Source organism: Chlorocebus sabaeus, chromosome 3, assembly GCF_047675955.1.
Source record: "Chlorocebus sabaeus isolate Y175 chromosome 3, mChlSab1.0.hap1, whole genome shotgun sequence".
Taxonomy (NCBI): domain Eukaryota; kingdom Metazoa; phylum Chordata; class Mammalia; order Primates; family Cercopithecidae; genus Chlorocebus; species Chlorocebus sabaeus.
In genome coordinates this window covers 35,948,086-35,970,974 of record NC_132906.1, presented here as the reverse complement: position 1 = coordinate 35,970,974, position 22,889 = coordinate 35,948,086, and the positions used below count along the sequence as shown (strand labels likewise).

At 34.7% G+C, this 22,889-nt stretch overlaps 1 protein-coding gene across 3 annotated transcripts in view; it reads right to left on the bottom strand.

Moving 5' to 3' along the window:
- Positions 1-17,204: 17,204 nt before the first annotated feature.
- Positions 17,205-22,889, bottom strand: part of PCDH17 (protocadherin 17) — a 98,660-nt gene continuing 92,975 nt past the window's right edge. For 2 of the 3 annotated variants that reach the window (XM_007960515.3, XM_073014375.1), the window contains one exon: positions 17,205-21,926. In XM_007960515.3, coding sequence (XP_007958706.1) covers positions 21,244-21,926 — 683 coding nt within the window. In that variant the 3' untranslated portion in view covers positions 17,205-21,243. The remainder of the gene's footprint in view (positions 21,927-22,889) is intronic. The other variant, XM_073014376.1, reaches the window with a different exon arrangement.

Sequence of the window (22,889 nt, the reverse complement as noted above, 5' to 3'; positions counted from 1 at the left end):
TGTGCTAGAAAATTACAAAGTAACCCAGGCTAGAAACAATGGTGTCTTGGATTGGGTTAGTTTAGTGGAAGGCATGAGAAGTGAATGGTGTATGAATACTTGAAAAAAGTGCCCATAGGTTGCCTGACAGATAGGGCATTGTTGAGAAAACACATATCTCGAAACTGAACTTTGGTTAAAATCTTCTGTGACCTTAAACAAGTTTCTTAAATTGTCTAGGCTTCAATATTTTCATCCATTAAAAAAAGAGAGAATGATGATAAGATATAATGTAAAGTATTTTTGAAATCAAAGGGATTGAAGTATGTTAAAATAACTGCAACAAAATATGCGTCTCTTCCCACCTTCCTAAATACACCTATATTCACTTATTATACACCTAAGATTAATTATATTTTTATTTTATACTGTATCTAGCATATATCCTTAAAGCTCAATAAATGTTTTCTGTGTTGAACTAACTTGAATAATAAAGGGATTTGTTGATAATCAGCACCACCATTTAAAAAGAAATTAATATGATCCAGACATTATTTTGTTTGTACATCAGATCATAAAGTTTCACTTTTACCTTCACGATAACCTAATGAAGTAGGCATAATCATACATATAAAACTCATGATCCAGATAATTTCAATAAATGTCTCAGTTTGCAAAACTTTGAGGCAGATTTGCACTTACATCCCTCTGATTTCAAAGTCTGTGTTCTTACTAAATGATCTCTAATTATATCTCTTATATTTGAAGGAAAGCAAGTTTTCAATGAGAGTAAAAAAAGAGGAATGAGCATTTTAGGACTTGTTATACAATGAATCTAAAATATTCTGCTCGATTACTTCCAAGCCACGTGATGGGCTGCTGCAGTAAATAAATATAGATATCCATGTTATTCAGTGTACATAAATAATGCTAATTCAATATTTTAAAACTAATTCTATATAAGTGAAACAACATTTAAAATGTGTAGGACAATGTGAGAGTAAAGCAGTATCTTAAATCCTATCTCACAAATAAGATAATAAGATCCAAGGGCACCAAGCTAACCATGGCAAACGTTCTAATTTTGATATCATACAAATAATCTCACTCAATGTGACACAAGGAACTAGTTTGGTGTGTGTGTATATATATACACACATATACTTATATATGTGTGTGTGTATATATATATTATATATAAAATATATATAAAAGTATGTATATACATATACTTTTAAATGTGTGTGTGTGTATATATATATATATATATATTTTTTTTCCTGAAATGTTCCCTTAGGGACGACAAGATCTGTTGTTCAAACACTGCCACCCACATCCATATGTATCGTCTTCCCTGCCAATGTTTTTCAGTAAGTTTTTTTCTTTGTTTTGTTGTTTTGCTTTTGGCCACCATGTAAATCTTAAACAGTCAATATATACACACACACATATATTATGAGATACATATGACCCATATGACAAAACTTCAGAAAAGGTACCTTCAATTAAAGTGTAATTGGGGAATGTTTGCCATACTTCAGGCCATTTGCATTCATTGCTACCTACTAAGTTGTTTAGTAATATAAAGTAGGACCTTCTAGAACTGAGATAATTAATATAAATAACACATTTGGAAAACATGCCAAATTATCACTTTCTTAGGAAGGAAATCACTTATTTTCCTGGAAAAAAATTTGTCTCTATGAAATAACTGTTTCACTCTAGTTTTAACACATTGTTTTGGCACTTTATTAAAACTTCAAGTGGGAGTCATAGAGATTAGTCTAAATATCTTATTTTGCTTTAACACTAGATTTCTGTTAAAACAGAACAGACCATTATATTCATTCATCGTTATTTGACTATGAGACTGCCGTAAGCCAAATATAGTCAACACTTGTGGAATATATAGTGATTGAAAGTAACAGTAAATTGCATTTTAAGGACTTATCAAGGTAAGAATTAGATACTTCAATGCCACTTCTTGCTTCCTTGTTAGGAACCTTGCCAAACTGGAGCAAATTAAAGATTGGTTAAGGAGTGCCTTATCTCCCCGGCCTTACATTATTTGGAAATTTATGGAAGATTATCACTCCACCTAAACTTATTCTCACTGTATGGAAGTTCCCTGGATGACACTGATTTGCTTTTTCCAACGAAATTGTGGATAATGGCAGGAATTCAACTTTCATTCATGAAATCAAATACAATCACTAAAGCTGTATCATGATTTCATTATGTTTCTATGGCACATTCTATGGCATCTCACAATTTCATTCTTTTTTTTATTATTCTTTAAGTTCTAGGGTACGTGTGCACAATGTGCAGGTTTGTTACATATGTATACGTGTGCCATGTTGGTGTGCTGCACCCATTCACTCGTCATTTACACTAGGTATATTTCGTTGTTATATTCTGTAGAAAAATTTCTGAGGAACAAGATGAGGAACAAGATAATTATTTCCATGATAAGATGAGATTGGGCACGTTCAGGGTGGTATAACCATAGGTTATTTCCACGATAAGGAGAAGAGAAAGAATTTGGGTTCCAATACCTCAGGATAACAAATTAACACCAATACAAATATTTTCTATAATAATTTTTTTCAGTTGGGGTCCATATGTTCTCTGGGATATGCAGATATATCCTTGAGTATTGGAACATTTTCTCCCAGAACTTTTGAAGTATAGGTTTTCATTTTTAAAAAGATTTAAAAAATTGGATATTAAGCTTGAACCTAACACCACGTTTGTAGGCTAAAGAGAAAATAATAAAGACATAATTAATATGTAAATGATGCATTCATTCAAAAGACACCAGGGTATGTGTACTAATGAGTGTTTTACAGTGGGTGAAAACCAGATGAGTGGTAGGAGATTTACGTCATTGTAAGATGCACAGTGCCAAACTCAAAACCACCTGCAGTCAGTCCCTCAACAGAGCACTGTGCTATATTCATATTAACATTTCAAGTGGCAATTCAGTTTCAGTGAAACACAATTATTCATTATCTTAAATTAATTGTGGTTAATGTAAGTATTCTTTTTTTAAAATTTATTTTTAGAGCCAGAGTCTCACTCTGTCACCCAGACTGGAGTGTAGTAGCAAGATCATAGCTCACTGAAATCTCAAGTGAGCTGGGCCCGAGTGATCCTCCCAGATCAGCCTCCTGATTAGCTAGGACTACAGGTATGTGCCACCATGCCCAGCTAATTTTCTTGTTTTTATTTTGTAGAGATAAGGTCCCACTATGTTGCCCAGGCTGGTCTCAAAGTGAGAGTCCTGGGCTCAAGTGACACTTCTGCCTTGTGCCCCCAAAGTGCTGGATTCCAGGCTAATCTAAGTTTTGTTGGTTTTGTATTCCTGTTTATATACAATTTGCAAATGTTTTTAGTTTGTTCGGTTATCAGCTATCAATGTATTAAGTCACATTGTTTTGCATTTGTCGCACATAATTAACTAATATAGGTAATATGTTGTTAATAAGAGTTTTAGATGTATTTTTTTAAGGAAGCCGAGTGTTTCAAAGAGATGTTGAGAAATCCTCCTCTATAACATACTTGCCAGGAAATCATTCAATGTGCTTGACAGCAATTGATCATTCTAGTAGAAAGCTTCCTATTAATATAATTTTCTAAATAAGTCATGATCTTTCAGATATCCAGATTTTACATGTACTGCTTCAATTTCCTAGAATTATTTGCAGGGATTTCTTCATCCCTCCTTTCACTACACAAACTTCTACTTATTCTTTAAAACAGCTGGGTGGTTACTTTCTGTGTCAATTCTTTTGAAAAGATGTTTGGGATAATCAACTTATATGTGCTTTGGGTAAAAAAATTAATTGAGGCTGCATTTCCCAACATTGTCCTCAACAGTCCTAAAACCAAAACTACCATTAAACAAATTAGCTTCAAGTACTGAAAATATTATGGTATACCTGTGTAATAATATTAGTAATAATAATAGTGAGGGTTTTCCAGAGAACTAGAACCAGTAGGAAATAGATAGATAGATCTGTATGTGTATCTATGTTTCTATCTAGAAAGAGAGAGCTTTATCGTATAAACATTGACACACAAAGTCTTTAAGTTTTCACTTTTAATGAGGTGAGTCACATATAAATTGCTCCAATGTGAAATATTACCAACAGTTCTTGTGGAATTCTGAGTTCAGGTATGCTAAAAATATAATAATTTTATCATGGAAATTTTGTTTTTCTAGATAAGATTAAATATTTTGCTTTTCTTTGAAAAACACAATTGAATGGTTGTCAGGTTTTCTGATTTGAGGGTAAATCAGAAATTAAGTTGCTTTTTCCAGATAAGATACTAAATTTTTAAAATAATGCTGACACTGTCTATGAAAATTTGACTTAATTGTGTGTTCTTATTTTATATTGGCATTTAAAGCTGTTTTAATGAGTTTCAGTAGAGAAGGAAACTAACCACTTGGACTGTTTTTTCCCTGAATTTTTCCTCTCTTAGCATCTTTTGTGTTTAAAACAATTTTATTGACCTGCAAGAAAACTTACTAACCCTCTTCTGTAGAGTTTTTAAAAAAATTTTAAAATAAAGAGTGATTTCTCTTTCCCCTATTAAATGATGTTTTCTAAGCCTTTCTTCTCTTCCCCTCTTTTGAATTCTAAGCAAGACTTTTTCAAGTCCTTCTTACATTTTACCACCTCATTCATTTGTGATCCCTTTGTAATTTCCAGGTGCTTGGTTTCATGGGTTGCAAAAGCTGAAATCATGTATAATCAAATGCTTGATGCAGCACTTTCAGCGAAACACAATTATCAGTGATTTTGAGCATAACCTGAAAAAAGGTCAATTTATTATTTTAAATCAGAAATAGTTTCAATGATGATACTTTTTAAAAAAATTCCATTAAAAATAATTTTCTTTTCTACCTGTTGATTTGACTTTGGGAAAAAAGATCTATAGTTTTAGCAACTTTGTTACATAACAGGACTCAATTGCATCAGGTGGTATTGTCTGATGTATTTAATAATGTAATAAAGATGCCAACCATGACAAAATTGATTAGTTTGGAAATAGGACAAAGCACCATTTCTTCCACAAATGTGTCAAATAAAAAATATTGCTTACAGTGTGATGAAACCTGTCAAGTAAATTTATGATATGCAAAATTTATAAGCTTTCAAGTATTTATTTGGAGTTTGGCAGAACAGGCAGCCTATCGTGTCCCCTCTTTACGTAAGGAAAACAAATTGAATGGGGCAAGCTGGCTAGTAAGCAGTCCATATTACAATTGATTAACAGGAAATATTTCACGTTCTGTATCCAACTTTTATCTAGAATGTTCTTTGAAGAGTTCTATATTTCACATTCAATTTTTATGTCCACTTGCAAGTTTCTCTGCTCTCACAATTCAAAGAGATTCTGTTGAAGAGGAAATTAGAGGCTGTGATTCAGAATTCAGTGAGTCTAGTCCCTGCAGAAACTTGGCAGAGCATAGAATCAGTTCTTGGGATGCCAAATTTAGTGGCCCCAAGCCAGATGCTAATTTTGAATGCATGGCATGCATCACTTTGTGTCTCGATTAAGCCATGTCTGTGAGTCCCATGCAAGCCCAGCAACAGATTTTATGCAGCATATGTATTAGTGTTCAGGGCATCATTAATTTTATTCTGCCTTTAAACATGGGACAAAATCACTTTTTTAATATTATAACTTCCATCTCTTTGAAAACAATAAGAAATGTTAATTGACTTTTTGTTGTCCATTATGTTTCTAAATTTTTATATCAATTTTGATGATTTCTAATAAAGGCATATTCAGCAAAGGAAGAATTAACCTTACCTAAATGTAGAAGGTAAGTGGGGACAATAAAAGAAAATTATTTTTCCTTGTCACTTTCTTGCTTCTTTAGTATATTAGAAATGTGTTCATGAAATTGGATATATTCAGAAATATTTGAGAAAACCAATAAAAATTATGGAGCAGAGAAAATTAAAATGTTATCAGTGTATACAACTGGACTAAAAAGTTTTATTTTGACCTTATTTGAATCACACTGCTGTTTTCTCACCTGAGTATCTTATCAGAATGTTTGCTTCTGCTTTCGGCATCAGGATCCTAAAGCTTTCAGCAGTATCTGAGCCTACAGAAACATGATCCTTTCCGTAGAAGTATTTAATACTTTTGGCATTGTTCTTGTTTGGAAGTTGTTGGCGAATATGTACATATGCATGCATTTTTAAATTAAAAAACAAAGCAGCTGATATATAATTTCAAAGTGGAAATTGGAGCCACCGAATGACAGCGGATTGATGTGCTGTCTTAAGGTACTGACCTTGAACTGTGCCAACTTGCTCAGTTTTTAGTCCCCCATCCCCCCAAAAAAGACAGCAACAAAAAAAACCAGAGTGATTCACATACAGCTGGCTCTGTGAGTTACAACAGAGCACAGGATTCTTGCAAATCTATTGTCTGAGAGCTATGCACAAGAGTCTTCTAGCTACACTAACATATTTTAAAAAAATCAACCAATGGATGAATAAACATGACCTTTTGTTCAGAGAAAAAAGTCCATTAGTTGAATGAGTTAAATGATTGATTTTATGCTTATTTTTTTTTCTCAACAACATTTTTTTTTTTCTTTCTGTGTTCCTTTTCAGTGTGTTTTATGCAAGTCTGAGCATTTAGTCACCATTGGATACTTAAAAGAGAATGGTGAGGAAAAGGCAAGGACAAAATTAGAAACTCCTTTTGAATTGTTGGCTTTTATTCCAGCCAATCTTCTTCTGAGTCGGAAATAATGTTGCTTTTTTTGGAGTAAAGGGGGAGGGAAAGAATTCAGTGTAAATTATATCGTTATTTTATAACGTGCTTGCATTTGCAGAAGGAAAACACACATTGAAACAGAAGAAACTTTTGAAGCAAAGTGTGAAAAAAAAAAATCATGTTTTCATCCAACACTGGGTTGACTTTGAGTGGAATTGGTCCAAATTGTGAGTACCGTGGTCGTATATAATGGAGATGAGATTGGGTAGGCCTGACATCTCTTAATTTATTTTTTCTACCAGGGTAATGCTAGCCACCTCCTGTTTTTATTATACCACTTTAATGCCAGCCATTTCCTGTTTTCATTAGACCATTGTAATGCTAGCCTCCTACTGTTCTCATTAGTGCAGGACTGTGTAATGGCAGCCACCTCATGTTTTCATTATAACAGAGCTGTATGGTGCCAGCTGCCACTTGTTTAACTTTACTGAGAAGCATTTGACCATGGACTACAGACTCCTACAAGCTAGTGGCAAACAAGGTAAAAGCCTTCAGGATTCTGGTGAAATAATAATGGTAAATGCTTACATGACTTATTGGCTATTAATGTGCAAGGAATATAGTGGCTCATAACGGCCGGGAAACTACAATAAACTCAGTCAATATTTGAACTGTTTTGTTATAGTTATTGTTTTGTTGCGTTTTGTTTTAGAACGATTTGTCTGACAAAGATCTTCAAGAAGATTTTGAAGTTATATACTGTGGTTGGATGTGGGTAGATTGGTATCACTGAGAATATTCCATTTGCAATAACGGATAACATTTCTTGAAAGATTATTATGTGTCCAAATAGTTCCAAGCTTTTCATGTATTACTTCATTTATTCCTTATAATTACCTTAGGAGTTACTGCTATCGTTCACATTTTGCATATTAAGAAATTAAAGCACATAGCAGTTACATAATTTAAGAGTCAACAAATTTCCTCCTGAAAGGGCCAAATAGTTATCTTTTTAGCTTTTGGGGACATACAGTTTTGTCCTAACGAGCGAACTCTTCAGCTGGAAAACTGCCAAAGACAATAAGTAAATAAGTGGGCATAGCTGGCTTCCGGTTAATTTACACAAAGAGACAAGGGGATGGATTTGGCCCAAAGGTTGTGTTTTGCCTGTAACTGATGCACATAGTTGAGTGTGGTGGGTGAGAGTTATGATTCTAATTGAGGTAGTTAAGCTACAGTCCATGACTTCACCATTCTCTACTTCCTTTCTGTGACTTTGTAACTGAAAATACTTCCCATTGCATTCATTTGGAAGCCTTTAATTGTACAATGATTAAAGTTTTCAAAGAGAAAAATGACTTTGCTTAATTATGTGCCTTCAATTTTTTATTTAATTCATTACATTTTAAAAGTTTTACCCCTAATACTTTTATTTATGAAGCATCTAAGAATTATCATCAATAATAACGCAAACATGAAATTTATTATTGAAAATTCAGAGTTTTTGCTGAAAGATTAAAAAAATAAACTTTCAAATATGTTTTTACCTACATTTTCTTTTCTGTATGTAAAAATTTTATGGAATATTTTTTCTTTTGATTCCAGCACTCTATCGTTCTCTGATTGCTGTGTTAACTTTCCCAAATAAGCTAATTGACACACGTGTGTAAGTTTGTTGAAATGATTAAAAGCTGTTGAGAATTGTTACCTGCCAATGCTCCCTGGGAAATAAAGTCCTATCTATCTCTTACAGGACCCTCTAAATGACTATAGTGAGTCACCTTTAAAATGACAGCTGTCACCCTAGAATTTGAATTTTGAACCAGGAAAAAACCCATATATATACGTGTATATATGAGTTTTTATATATAGGTTTATTTATTTATTTATTTATTTATTTTATTTTTATTTTTATTTTTATTTTTTTGAGACGGAGTCTCGCTCTGTCACCCAGGCTGGAGTGCAGTGGCCGGATCTCAGCTCACTGCAAGCTCCGCCTCCCGGGTTTACGCCATTCTCCTGCCTCAGCCTCCCGAGTAGCTGGGACTACAGGCGTCCACCACCTCGCCCGGCTAGTTTTTTGTATTTTTTTAGTAGAGACGGGGTTTCACCGTATTAGCCAGGATGGTCTCGATCTCCTGACCTCGTGATCCGCCCGTCTCAGCCTCCCAAAGTGCTGGGATTACAGGCTTGAGCCACCGCGCCCGGCCTTATTCATATTAATGATGCATGTGCTTCAGCAAAAAGGGAAAATATATCCCCAGATTTTGTGTTATTCATAACATTAGGAAGTTAGAAAGCAATGTTTTGTTGTTGTTGTTGTTGTTTTGTTTTTTGTTTTTGCGACAGAGTCTCGCTCTGTCACTCAGACTGGAGTGCAGTAGTGCGACTCAGCTCACTGCAACCTCTGCCTCCTACGTCCAAGCGATTCTTCTGCCTCAGCCTCCCAAATAGCTGGGACTACAAGCACCCGCCACCATGCCTGGCTAATTTTTGTGTTTTTAGTAGAGACGGGATTTCACCATATTGGCCAGACTGGTCTCAAACTCCTGACCTGATGATCCACCCACCTGGGCCTCCCAGGTGGGCATTACAGGCATGTGCTGGGATTACAAGTGCTGGGATTACTGGCATGAAGCACCGGGCCCAGCCAGCAACGCTTTTTATATTAGGCTGTGATCTGCAGTTTGGACTCCTGTCTGCCTGAGGCCAATAAATGTCAGGCAGGCAGGAGTGATGTTAAAAGTTGGTAAGTCATTCTATGCCTGCATGTAACTTCTTACTTGTCTTTAACATTTCTCAGTATGAATACACCCTCACAATGAACTTAGTATGGCTTAGCATCACTTGTGGAAATTACCTTTATTGAACTGCAACAGTAGACACAAGCACTTGGACGTGCATGCACACACACACAGAGAGAGAGAGAGAGCGCGGAGAGACAGAGAAACAGGGAGCGAGATGATTGAAATGGAAAGCTGGTACACTCATACATGAAAGGTAGAAAGTATCAAGGTTTGGCATGCCCTATCCTGGCTGCCAAATTCCGTATTGTCAAGCGAGGATGTCTAAGTGAGATGTTTCCAATATTTGTTCTCTTCTTAAATTGTTTCTATTTTCACTGTTAGTTTTCGTGTTCCATCTGAGAGAGGGCAGGTGGAGTAATAATAACATTTACTGTAAAATAAAATCCAAATTTCGCTATGCAAATAAACCATTAGGAAGTAAATTAGCTTGAACAGTAGTGGTAGATCACAATTATATTGCTTTTTAAAATAGGGAGATACACACGTTTGTAAATGTGCTGGGGAGGTTACTGAGTCCCAATGGAAGGATCACTCCCAAAGCTGAGGCTGTAGTCTTTTCTTCTGCCTCCCTTTGTGAAACTATCTGATTTTCAGGGTTCCTGGTCTGTCGGTAATACTAGTATTCACTACAGTGTATAATAACTTTATTTTTAACACACTTAGTTCATACTTAGCCAAATAAAATCCAGTCTCTAATGTGGATTGGCTATGGTAATTACTATTTATATTAATTAGCCTGTCAGTGTGCAGACTTTCAACTTTGCACTGGAGTTCTTGTCACCCTTTTAACACATTACCATTATTATTTTAAAACTAGAGTCATTTCAAGTTCAAATTCATAAAATGTGCATTGGAGCCGCCTACCCTGCCTTACAGATGGGTAAAACAGAATATGTGTCAAGACAAAAAAAAAACTTTTAAGAAACGTTTGCACTCACCTTCCCCTCACCTCATTTAGAAAGTCAACCTGACTTTTTTTTTTTTTTTTTTTGACATTCCATGTGTTACTTTGAAAGAAATAAAATCAGTGTTTATGCTTGGAAGATACTTAAGAGATCAATAAAGATCTCTACTCCTTCTACAGCATTCAGGGATACATATGGCTAGCTAGCTTCTGCTTGAAGATTGCCATTTCTTGATGTGCCACCACTCTAACATAATTATCTTTTTAGTATTTGGCCTCTACAGACTCCCAAAGTCATGGTAGAGACAGATTTCACATACACGGTAAGTCAGGTGACTTCAGATGGAGAATAAGTTGGTCATGCCAATATGTCTAAAACGCAACAGAAGGCTAGACCTTTGAGAGAGTCCCAGAGACAGATTATTTTCTCTCCTTTCATAGCTGGGAATTTTGTTTTACCTGCCTTCCTTAAGGAACCCATTTTAAATTCTTTCAAGAGGAGTAGAGAAGGCCAGGCGCCATGATTCGCGCCTGTAATCCCAACACTTTGGAAGGTGGAGGCAAGAGAATTGCTTGAGGTCGGGAGTTTGAGACCAGCGTGGCCAACATGGTGAAACCCCGTCTCTACTAAAAGTACAAAAATTAGTCGGGTATGGTTGTGCACGCCCGTATTCTCAGCTACTTGGCAGGTTGAGGCATGAGAATTGCTTGAACTTGGAGGCAGAGGTTGCAGTGAGCCGAGACCATGCCACTGCACTCCAGCTTAGGCAACAAAGTGAGATCCCGTATCAAAAGAAAAAAAAAAAAAAGGAGTAAACAGTCATCTTAAGCAACGCCCTTCCCTTATATTCCATGGTGATTCTACCAACATGTATGCTTTTGTACTGACTAGGGCCTGAGCTAATCTTTCAGCTGCAGGAAGACACTGGCCCTGCCAATCTACAGAGAAGAACATATCTCCATGAAGTTGGGAAGTAGTACTGAATGCTAAAGAAAGAATCTCCAGAAAATTCTCTCTAAACTCTCGGAAAAAAAAAACACACAAAACAAAAAAACATGTTAATCTATTTAATATTCAATATCCAAAGCCCAGTGTTGTTCACTCCTCTTTTCTTATTTATGTCCTTTCTCTCTATGGCACGAATCCTCAAGCTGGGCATTATCGACATTTTTGACTGGATAAAACTTTGTTGTGGGTGGCTGTCCTGTGCATTGTAGGGTGCTTAGTAGCACCCCTGGTTCTACCCACCGGTTGCAAGCATCAACAACTTCTCTATCCCCATGTCTTAACAATCGAAATTGTCTCTAGACACTGCTAAATATCTGTGGGGGGGAAATTGTCCCTAGTTGGGAACTACTTATTCTCTATTTTGGTGCCAAAATACCAGTTAGTACAAGCTCCAGTAAACATAGAATATTATAGAAGGAATAAGACAGGACAGTTCTATCAACTTTGGGAGTTCCTGGGACAGTGGACACACATAAAAAATTCTTAGGAATAAAATTATTCTGCCTAACAGAATTCACACAGCAGATTTCAGGAGCTGCTTGGAGGGCCTGGGAATATTTAAAAGTCACTTTTCAAGGCATGGACATCTTTGTTATCATTCCTGCCCTTGATCTTCACCTCTCTCTTCTGTCTCTTTGTCTGCCAAAGCTTCAAAGATGATTTCAGATTTCAAACAAAGAATTATTTCTGGGAAGTTGGAAACATACACATAAATACTCTGATGATGGCTTGAAGCTGAGAATTGCAAGATTCAGCAAAGTTGGCATTGCCTCTAGATAGTTGGACCTGGCCCAAGAACAAGGTGCTATTAGGCAGCATCTTATAAAGAATGGATCACCAGGCAGCAGCAAGCTGTCCTACTGTTATTTTCCTGAATTCACATTCAGCTTGGCAAGTCTTCTGCAGAGCTCTCCAAGCTAGTGATTCTAATTCAGGTGTCCTTAAGTCTCTTGGCTAAGGATCTTCCTTAGGATAGACATCACGGTGACATCTCCTAAGTGACACATTTGGAACAATCCCCACCTTATTCGAACTTACCTTTCGAACTCTGTTTAACTTTCTAATCAGAATATATCCTGACTTTATTTAAATGTCTTTATACAGGCTGCCTCTCTCTTCTTCCAGAATGCATTTTCTGTAAGTCTCTGCTGCCAAAATCCTGTCCTACCTTAAATGCTCAATTCAAATGCTACTGTCTCCAAGAAGCTGTTACTGATTCCCTTTTTGACCTCTCATTTCCTTCATTGAAAGTACTTGCTTTTGCTTTTTTGAAAAAACTTTTGCTCATTGTGACTTGTACTTTTCTCATAGTACGAACTACAGTCTGTATTTTGTAAATATCTTCATTTCTCAGTATATTATAAATTCTAGTGAGACAAAAACTGTATCTACTTAACATTTGTATGCCCCATGGTGTCAAAATATACAATACATACTCCATAAAATTCCGTTGAATTGAATTGGGATGCACATTCTCTGGAAGGAAAGGCACCAGAGAAGTCATATTTGACCCATTCAGTTATTTCCTTTCCTCCTCTAGATTATAAACAGAGATTAATTTTTGTAGTTGTGCAAAATTAAAGAAATGAAGTACATGTAAGATTTGAATTTTAGAAATCTTTTAGGAAGAAATGCAGGTTAAGAAATCATGAGCACATAATCTCAGAGGTTATCTTCTCTTACCCTCGAATCAAAGTCAAACACTTCACATGGTGAGATCTTAAAATGAAGATTTCTTAATACACAGGAATTAGTGATAATATAGTAAGATAATTAATTTTCTATCACTTATTCAACCTTTCAATGAGATAGCTAAGAACTGTTGCATAAAGATTTTATCTGAGACTTGTCATTCTAACCTGTTTATCATTTTGTATACTTCCTGTTTCAACACTCCATGTGGGTTATACCTAAATACTACTGTTAGTTTTCCTTCAGGTTTACATAAGTAGTTTGGACATTTTCCACCTAATTTAATTATTGAGTAGGTCATTCTTACTTCCATCATTGATTTACAACATGTGGACATATGGAGGTTATTTTAATAGAGAAATAAGTAGATGAGAAAGACAACATAATATTTAGTTGTCATTGAGAGAAAATTATGAAATAAAAGTGAAAATAATATAATAATCGCATTGGAGATAGTAGACAACTATTAAAGAATGTTTAGTAATACTATGGACAAAAAGATATGGACATAAATTTGATTCTTAAAGGGAAAGGATAAAATAAAAGTTCAAAAATATTATCTCAAAGCAGATTATTAAATTAAAGACAACATTTAAACTGCAGTGGTAAGGGAAAATACTATCAAAATATGACTTAAGACTGTTAAAGAGGCAGTGTACTGGTATTTAGCAGATCAAGGAAACGAGTGAATATCCCATCCCATCTATTTTAATTTAGATTTCTAAAATATAAACTAAGTAGTGCTTAAAGAACATTAGAAATGTATTACTGCATCTTTTGAGAATAAGATGGATCTCTGTATGTTATAAGGAGAGATATTGAACAATTTTTTTTAGTAAGTTAAATTCAGAGTCAGGCCAGCCTCACTTGATTAACCACCCTGAAAGTGGCTACTAGCAATTGCAGTATTACCTTTTCATCTAATCTTTGAAGAAGGCAATACAATTGCATTTATTTAATATAAATGAAGCAAGTCAGACATTTTAAAATGTATTATTTATTTATTAGCCATATTGCTGTTACTTAACTTCTCCTTCCCCTTTGTTTTATGATACTGGCTTCTGAAATTATTAGGCTTTCGTGCCTTTATATGTGTATGTTAACCCATATGTATGGATGTAATATTTAAATATATTTTTTAATATTACTAGAACTTATGTAACCATTTCTAAGAAGCCAATTGATAATACTGTTAATTTATATATGCAAAACTTTATGATATAAAGGAATTCAATACAGTCTACATAATTGCTTCCAGGTGAAAACAGACCAAGCTCACTTAAAATCTCTAATGTGCCATAATATTTTTTAGAGCCCATACCACCCATGTTGTGAAATATCTTTAAAATGGCAATGAAAAATTGAAGGCAATCCTGGAGAAACAATTCTGACCATTAAGAACCATTAACATAGAGATGATCTAAAGTATATGATGTAACAGTGAATTTTAAAAGACAATCATATTAGTGGAATAATTTTAAAAATGGTTTCAAATGATACATTGAAGATACTAGAGGGGTAAGATTTTAAATATGGCAGGATTGCAGAATTCACAAAGTCTATGAGAAGAGGAGGAATTGAACTTTTAGTTCAAGTCTGAGTACAAGGCTTCCCAACTAGTTGCCCTTGGATAAGTCCATTGACCTCTTTGAGCTTCAGAATCCTTACTTCTGTAACATCTTCTCAATTTGTGAAAGTGTTCTGTGAATTGAAATATGCTCTATAAGCAGAGTTTATCAGTATTAATTTAGATTCTGAATTATCCTTAGGAAAGTAAGCATAGTCTTCATATAAGTAGTGCTGAATGCCAATTTTTTGAACAAAATATAGTAATAATCTATTTGAAGTTAATTTAAAAAAGGTTTAAAATTTGGTTATTTTTCCTTACAATCTTTGGAATATGTTATGAAGTAATTTGAATTACATAACTTCAGAAAGCTTTATTTTAAAATATGAATCATAATCAAAATTTAGTTTATTTGATTATTATAAATAACTTAATGTGTATAAGAAAAGGAGAGTGGAACAAATAACATATCATTCCTCTCAAAGTGAGATGCTTCATTTTGTAAGAGAAAAAGTAGAGCAACTAATTAGAGCTAATGAACAGTAAGTTGACCTGTGTAATATATAGTTTGTAAAAGCTCACCAGTATCTTCCCTCCTTTACTTATTCCTTGCAGTAAAATACTTATTGCCATAGTTTGACCAAAACCTAAGTTATTTTTTGATAATTCTTTCTGAAATATTTAAAATGAGGAACATTAAAAGAAGCTGCACCCTCCTTTAGGAATACTGAGAATTTGATCTCTAATGTAGAATAGATTTCTTAAAATATCATTAGTGTCTAAAATGAACCAAAAATGATACATGCTATTGGTGAGCCGAATGCATCCACCTCCAAAAGCAGGTAATAAAGAGCTTTAAGATGGTCTTTTAGCTGGCTGATCTATTTGTATGTGCCTTATTGATGCTATACTAATCTTTACAAATTAATTTTCTTCATATTCTACAAAGAATGATGCTATTACCAAATAATTGTATCTAGTGACTATACCTACTTAAGTAAATATTATATGGAGGACTTTAACATTTCATTGATATGGAGTAAGCCTGTGATATATGTCCCTTCCACAGGTCCTCCTAATTGCACCATAGCCAGACAGCGAGTTTCATTTGAATGACTCAGTTCTCAGGGAGTACTGAGTCCCAGAAGTACTTTTATTGAAGACTCAGTGATCTTCAATAAATAAAGAAAAAAGGTTGACCAGTACAACCCTCGTCAGATTGTTTAGGTAACTCAGTTAACAACTTGTTCTACTTGAGAGCAGTGAAGGAACGGCATGGTAAGCATATGGTTTTTGCTATTCTTAAAAGTCAAGTTATTTTTATTATGTAATGAAATTACTTGTATTAAGTAGTAATGTCAAGGTAGCATAAGGTCAATTTCTATGTTAGTAAATATCACCAAGCAAAAACTATACAAGTTCTAAGAGCAAAATGTAATTGGCTTAGCACTTCTTTGTACACTAGGATCCTTGTATAGTACCTAGTGCGTAAATGGTCTTCAATAAAAAAAGAAAAAGCAAGCAAATAAATGAACAAAAGAATAAATATGCAAGTTATTTAATCTATAACAATAAATATAACCCATAAAGATCTTCTTAGATATGAAAAAGCAATGCACTCTTCATGGTATGTGTTACGCTGCTGGAAGAAAAGTAAAGTTAAAAAAAAAATAGTCCGAACAAAAAGAATATTACACTGGTTTGAGATTTAGAAGATGCCACTCAGTTAGTGAAATGGCAGATATATGGGATGTGTGGATTAACTGAGAAAAAATACAAACAACCAAATATAATTTATAAAGAGTAATGCGTATTAGAATGTACCTAATTACTTCTCCAACAAGATAGTAACCCTGACACCATTCCTTTTTAGTGTTTACTCCTGAGGCATCATGGCCCAAAGCAAACACATAGTATGAATGCAATAGATACTTATTAAATGGGGAGAAAAGGAGATTTATTATTGTAAAATGCCAAGATAAATATGCGTTTACTTTAAAATACCATTTATACATATTGTATATATTGGATTCTGTACTATATGGAGTTTCAGGCATTTACTAGGGGTCTCAGGTCGTTTCCCCTGCAGATGAGGGAGGACGATTCTATTTGCTTTCATCAGTCATGTAAGATTATGACAGGACTTATAAACTTACTGTTCTGAAATCCTCTGGGATCTTATGCCAAATTATCTTTATACTAATTGCAAATATTAAAAACCACAAATATCATTAGGCCATGAACCCTTGGTAATTATTTAACTAGTCAATTTATCTAAGCTATGTGAAAGATTGCGAATCCACTTCTATTGAGAAACTAGTGATATTATCAAGTATTTTTTTTTAAGTCTTATTTTACTGTCAAGCAGATAACTAGCAAAATGAGTTGTGTTGCCACAGTTTGCTTTTCTAAAATAATCATGATCAGGGTCCCTGTGATATGCAGTGTGTAACACAACCCTTCTGTGTTAATGAATTCAAGGGAAGGCAACACCACTATTAGTAATAGTTTTTTATTCAGAGTCCTCATTTTCCAGATAGGTCACATTAAACACAGCCATTAAACAATAGCGTTGAGATAAATTCATACAATGTATGCTGCTTTTGTTGTTGTCCTTGTTCACCAATCTCTTGGTGCAGCTAAGAACCTTATGGAGTGATGGGCTGACAATGGAAATAGCCAACCTGCAAAACACTGGGGCCAGGAAAGTCAGACTTTAATCAGGTCTCATTCAATGATATTTCGAATCAACACATCTTGATAGCCAAAACTCTCATTTGAATTAATGCTCTGATAAATGCTGTCTGTTGTCAAAAGAATATAATCAGACAATTATGACTGGGCATATATTATGCCAGACCTGTCTATTTGTTGAACTCAGTAACTTCTACTTTATTAGATAACAAACAGCTTTTAACCTGGTTCTAAAAAAGCATATGCTCTATTACTACATGGCTTTTTTTATGGTGCCATATTTTAAATTGAGCAATGCCTAGATCCTTTAAAGAGAAGTCATGTTTTACAAGATTTCAGCTAATTTTGGAAAACAAAACAAGTTAGTTTCTCAACCAGGAATTCAATTAACCTATGGAGTAGTGAGCCAATCTTTGTCTATTGCCTGCAATAAAGTTAGAAGTGTCAGGTTAAGAAATAGCATGAAAGAATTCTTTGAAATTGCATGATATGTCTCTTTAATGTTTACTTTGGTATAGGTATAACTAACACAGATTCTCACTACTTTTAACTGATGAAAAGGTTATTTTGTTGCTGATTTTTTTTTTTTTTAATTCATCTGTATGCAATTTTTAGAAGTTTGGGTTTCTTACTGAAATTTCCATGAAGTGATTTTTTTTTTTTTTCTGTGTTTAACTTCAGTTACTTAAAGACCTAAAAGACCTAAAGTAGTATCACATCACATATTTTGTATGTGTGGGATATTTTTGAGGGGTTATACTTGAAAGATGTGAACTGATATTTTTTTCACATTCTAAATTATGCTAAAACCCCTTCAAATCTCACTGTTTGCTCATGCATCACCTATTAGAGCAAGTTGTTCCCTAAAGGTGTGATTTTGGCATCTCATAGGCTTCCTTGAAAGCCAAGCACCAGAGGTCTGCTATAAAGGCAGTTGCCAGCTAAATGAATGAAAGCGAGATTTCTTCAATTCAACTATAAAAGCTTAGGGTCCTGACTGCTGTATTACCACCAACTTGTAAATAAATAATCACTACTAAATACAGATAATGTGTTAAACAGCTAACACTAGCAAATCACTGGTGACAGAGAGCCTAAAGGTAAATCCCTCACACATTGGCACAACCAATTCTTAAAATCTTATGGTGTTTTAATGTCCTCAGACACATATAATAAATTGAACAACTGGTTACTTAGCATTAAGAATGTTTAAAAAATAAACCCTACTCTCTTTGCTGATTTCATTTACATACTGCTTTAGGTTTTACTAAGTGGTTATCTGTCTAGTAAGAGAGAGGCAACACTTGGTAAGACTAAATGGAAATCAGTTTTCCATCAAATTTCAGCTATCAAGCTAAATCAACCTGTAGTCTCCTGGCAAAAATAACGTCATATAACAGAGACAACACATTTCAGATACATAAATTGTCCAAAATATAGAGAGTCAATTAGGTTTCACATGTACAAGATCCCTTCTTTTCTAATTTAAACATTTATGAGTAATAAACACCAAGAGTAGAGCTTTGGAAAGGCTGTTACTAGGAACCAAAATATAGTTCTCAAGCGAATAAGGCTGATGGGAGTTGTCCACTCTTCCCTCTCAAAGCAGTTTTGCAAACGAGGTACAGTCTAAAATATTGATGGCATTTGATGGAAGTATTTTCAGTAGAAGTTTTTAAAGTTTAAAATTACAAAACTTAATTTAATTCAATGTTTGTTTTTGCTTTTGTTTTTGTTTTAAATATAAGAATTTTTATGACATTTATGCTGTTTCTACACTGGCTTGGTGGCCAGAAGAGAAGGCACAAAATTCTCCACCAGTTTGCAAATAATGCATTTTTCTGCTCCAGTGCTCAAACAGCCTTTATTTAACTCAGCACCACATTTTCTAAGGTATGGGCACAAAACTGTTTGTCATGAAGCTGTAAAATGCCAAAAATTTTAAATGCTGAAAGAAAATGTCAATCAAGGCATTTTCCCATCTGCTGCTACTTCTGCAAGTGCTAATTTTATTTTTCCCAATTCCTGAAATTTGAGGTTTCTTAGCCTCATATGGAATTAAGTTGGAAACTCGCTAAATGTCACAAGAAAAGGTGTAACCAAATGAAGGAAAAGAAGGTGTATTGTTCTCAAAGAACACCAACAAAAAGAGGCAGAAGAGCACTGAGATAAAGGAAAACATTTTGTTAAGACACAGACCTCTTGAAAAACACTACACAATGCAAGTAACCACTGCTGGTACATACATGCATTAAAGCATTTTTCATGTTTTTGAAATTTAATGGGAACACACATCTGAACCACTTAAAATACTTTGAGAACCAACTGATGGTATAATATCTACATAGGCAGAAGCTGTATGTTATTGAAAAAACATGAAGAAGTTTCAGATATTGGTACAAATGTTAATTCTTGTGATTTAGCATGACTTTAATAAAATCTTCTACAAGGACTTGCACATAGCCATGACTGATGGATGTATTTTTTGACCTTTCAGTTAGCTCCATCAGCTCACTCAAACACATTTTGAACAGATTATGTACTGTAGTACTTGGTAGACTATACATTAAACAAGAGACTTTGCTCTGAGGCACTGCTTCCCACACTCCATGGGGAAAAGGAAGCAGGAAAAAACAAAACTCATAGAGTTCGACAGCTACCGAGGCAACACTTGCCATTTACAATATAAGCCCAAATATTTTTGCAACACAACTATATATTAATTTAATAAAATACACAATATAGCTCTTATACACTCAACAATTTGGCTCATATGCACTGAATCTGCAATAAATCAATAAAAAATATGTCATTTGATGTAAACACATTGAATCTTCTTACATTTGCACATTTAAATGGTCATGTGACTTGTGTATGTCTAAGACATTTTCACTTTCCTGAGCTATTTTAGTGTCCACAAATGAATAAAACATATTAATCAAGTTAATTTTCTCTGAATCTTACCACGCAATGGTAACTAATTTTTAGAACTTTTCTATGTCAAATTTAAAACATACTCATCATTGTTTAAATCTTTGTTGGACACTAAAATGCTAAATAGGCATTTTAAATCTTTAAATTTTCTTCTCCTTTAATGACGTGAATTAGTCTACGTGTGTGCAGGACAAAATGGACTATATCTTTTTACATTTAACTTTTATACGACATGAGATGTCTTACAAATGACCAAAGGGTTTTTTTTTGTTGTTGTTTTTATTTTTGTTTTTGACTAATGATATGGAATGTTCCTTGTGTTTATATGTGTGTGTCAGGTAACTTTATACAGAAATGTTTACCACAAATACGTGTTAATGTTTGGTGTAGCTTGGACTACTGCAAGGTCTTTTCAGGACTTTCAGTAGAAGCCTGTGATGACTGCTAGAAATCCACCGCAGATCACAAATTATGACCCTGCTTTGTATGGGGTTTATAGGTAAACAGTTAAGTCAGCATAAATCACGGAGGACAGTCTGAGAGTGATCAGAAATACTTCAATTCTCACACTGCATACCTTCCTAACAGATTGTCAAAAGGTAATTCTTCTTATCCTCCTTTTTCTTCTCTCCTTTTTCTTCTCTTTTTTCTTTTCTCTTTAAGCATCAATAATTCTGTCCTAATATAAGTTTGATCAAAACGAAACCATTGTTATCTCTGAAAAAGAAACAGCAGTGGAAAGAACATACTTGTGGGCACTTCAGATGTTCACTAAAAGCCTTAAAGCAGCATTGGTCTTTCTTCATCCCTGTAAAATGGGTTATCACCAGGAGGAATCATCTTTAAATCAACAGAAGAGACAAGAAAATGCCAATGCCTTTTTTTTTTTTTTTTTTTTTTTTTTTTTTCACTTTCTCACAGCCACAGGGTCGTTTCCCCGGCAGTCTTGCAAAAGCTTATCAATTTCTCTCACAACTTCCTCTGCATCCACAGACTCTCTGCCCAGATCCCTGTTGGGGTGGTCAAGCTGCTCAAGAACAGCACCCATCTCACTGGAATCCCGGCTGGCTCTGGAATGCACATCCGCAAAGACCCTTGCCATCTGATCAGAAGCCATGAAGGGAGGGTCTCTTGGTTGCTTACTAGGCGACAGATACTGACTGTCAGTGGGCAAGTACTGACTGCTTGCTTCAGCCAGGGCTCCTGGTTTTGCTTCACAGCTATCCAGGGAGCCTTTTGTTGAGGTGCAAGGCTCGATGCATGCCTTGGTTGGGCTGCTTGATGCTGAGGGGACCTCTTGGAGGAGAGGGCTCAGGGCACGTTTGGCTTTTAAATAAGGTTTAACGTTGGCAATGAGAATAGTGTGCTCTCGCTTGTCTTTTCCAAATGTACAAAAAGTCTTTTTCCCAGTGGGATTCACAGTTTCGTAAGTCTCAGTCTCAACATTAGCTTCAACTGTAGGTACAAAGAGATTTGTGCGGTAATCTGCATTTTCAGCCTGATTGGCTGCAGGGAACTGTGGCATCCAGCACCTGTCAGAATGACCAAGCACTCGGCATTCATCTGTGCAATTAACACACTCTTCTGGTTCTGCAAAACAAAAGACAAAACAGCAAATCCAATCATTAGGGTTTTCTTTAAATTTCTACAGAGGCTGTGATCAGCTCTCAATGGGCTTGCTTGACCTCTGGTCTCTTAATTAAAAAGGAAAAGAAAACAATAATTAAAACATTTCAGGATGGTTGCATAAACCTGCTGGTTGAGACAATGGTTTAATTTAAGACTATTCTCTAGATATTAACGAATTCCCATAGCCTGGGAAGAAGTAAGAGGTGGCCATTGGAGAATCATTCTCAGTAGAACAGAGCATCACTGTAAACTAAACTCCTGGGGATATCAGTTAGTCTTTGTTCTCTATAACTCATCCTAGAAACAGTGAACTTCAAAAAAGATTATCAGCATTATTTTTTTCAAATCAAATAACAGGGCAAAAACTGGATTGCAAACTTCCATAACAAATTCTAAGCTGCTCTTTAAAAAATGTTTTATCACTATTTTGCTTGTAATTGCTATTTGGATGACAGTCATGAAATAAAAGGTTTCCTTTAAATGCTTACTTTTCCTACTGAGAGTGGCAAATGGAATTTTTTATCAGAATGTATTATGAATAAACTTGTCAAAAAGTGCACATTCCTATTTTATTAGATAGGCTAATGGATCATGTAATCAGTTTTCTGTTCAGCTTTTTGTTTTTGGGTGTAAGTAGGTGAAAATGCATTTACGCAACAGATATAGTTCAAAATGAATGACAAATCATGATTTTTCCATTTTAAATAATAATGCTTTCTGTGGGAATTTTTACTTTTTTCCTTTGCCAATAGAGAATCTAAATAAAGCATTCTTTTAATGATCTCTACTTCACAGATGCTGAACATGGAATATGAAAAAAAAAAATCCTTAATTATAGAACAGCTGCATACTTCCATTGACCCCAATATTTTAAACCATAACTTTAGCTACATCTTCCCAGTTGTCCCTTTCTTCTATAAATGG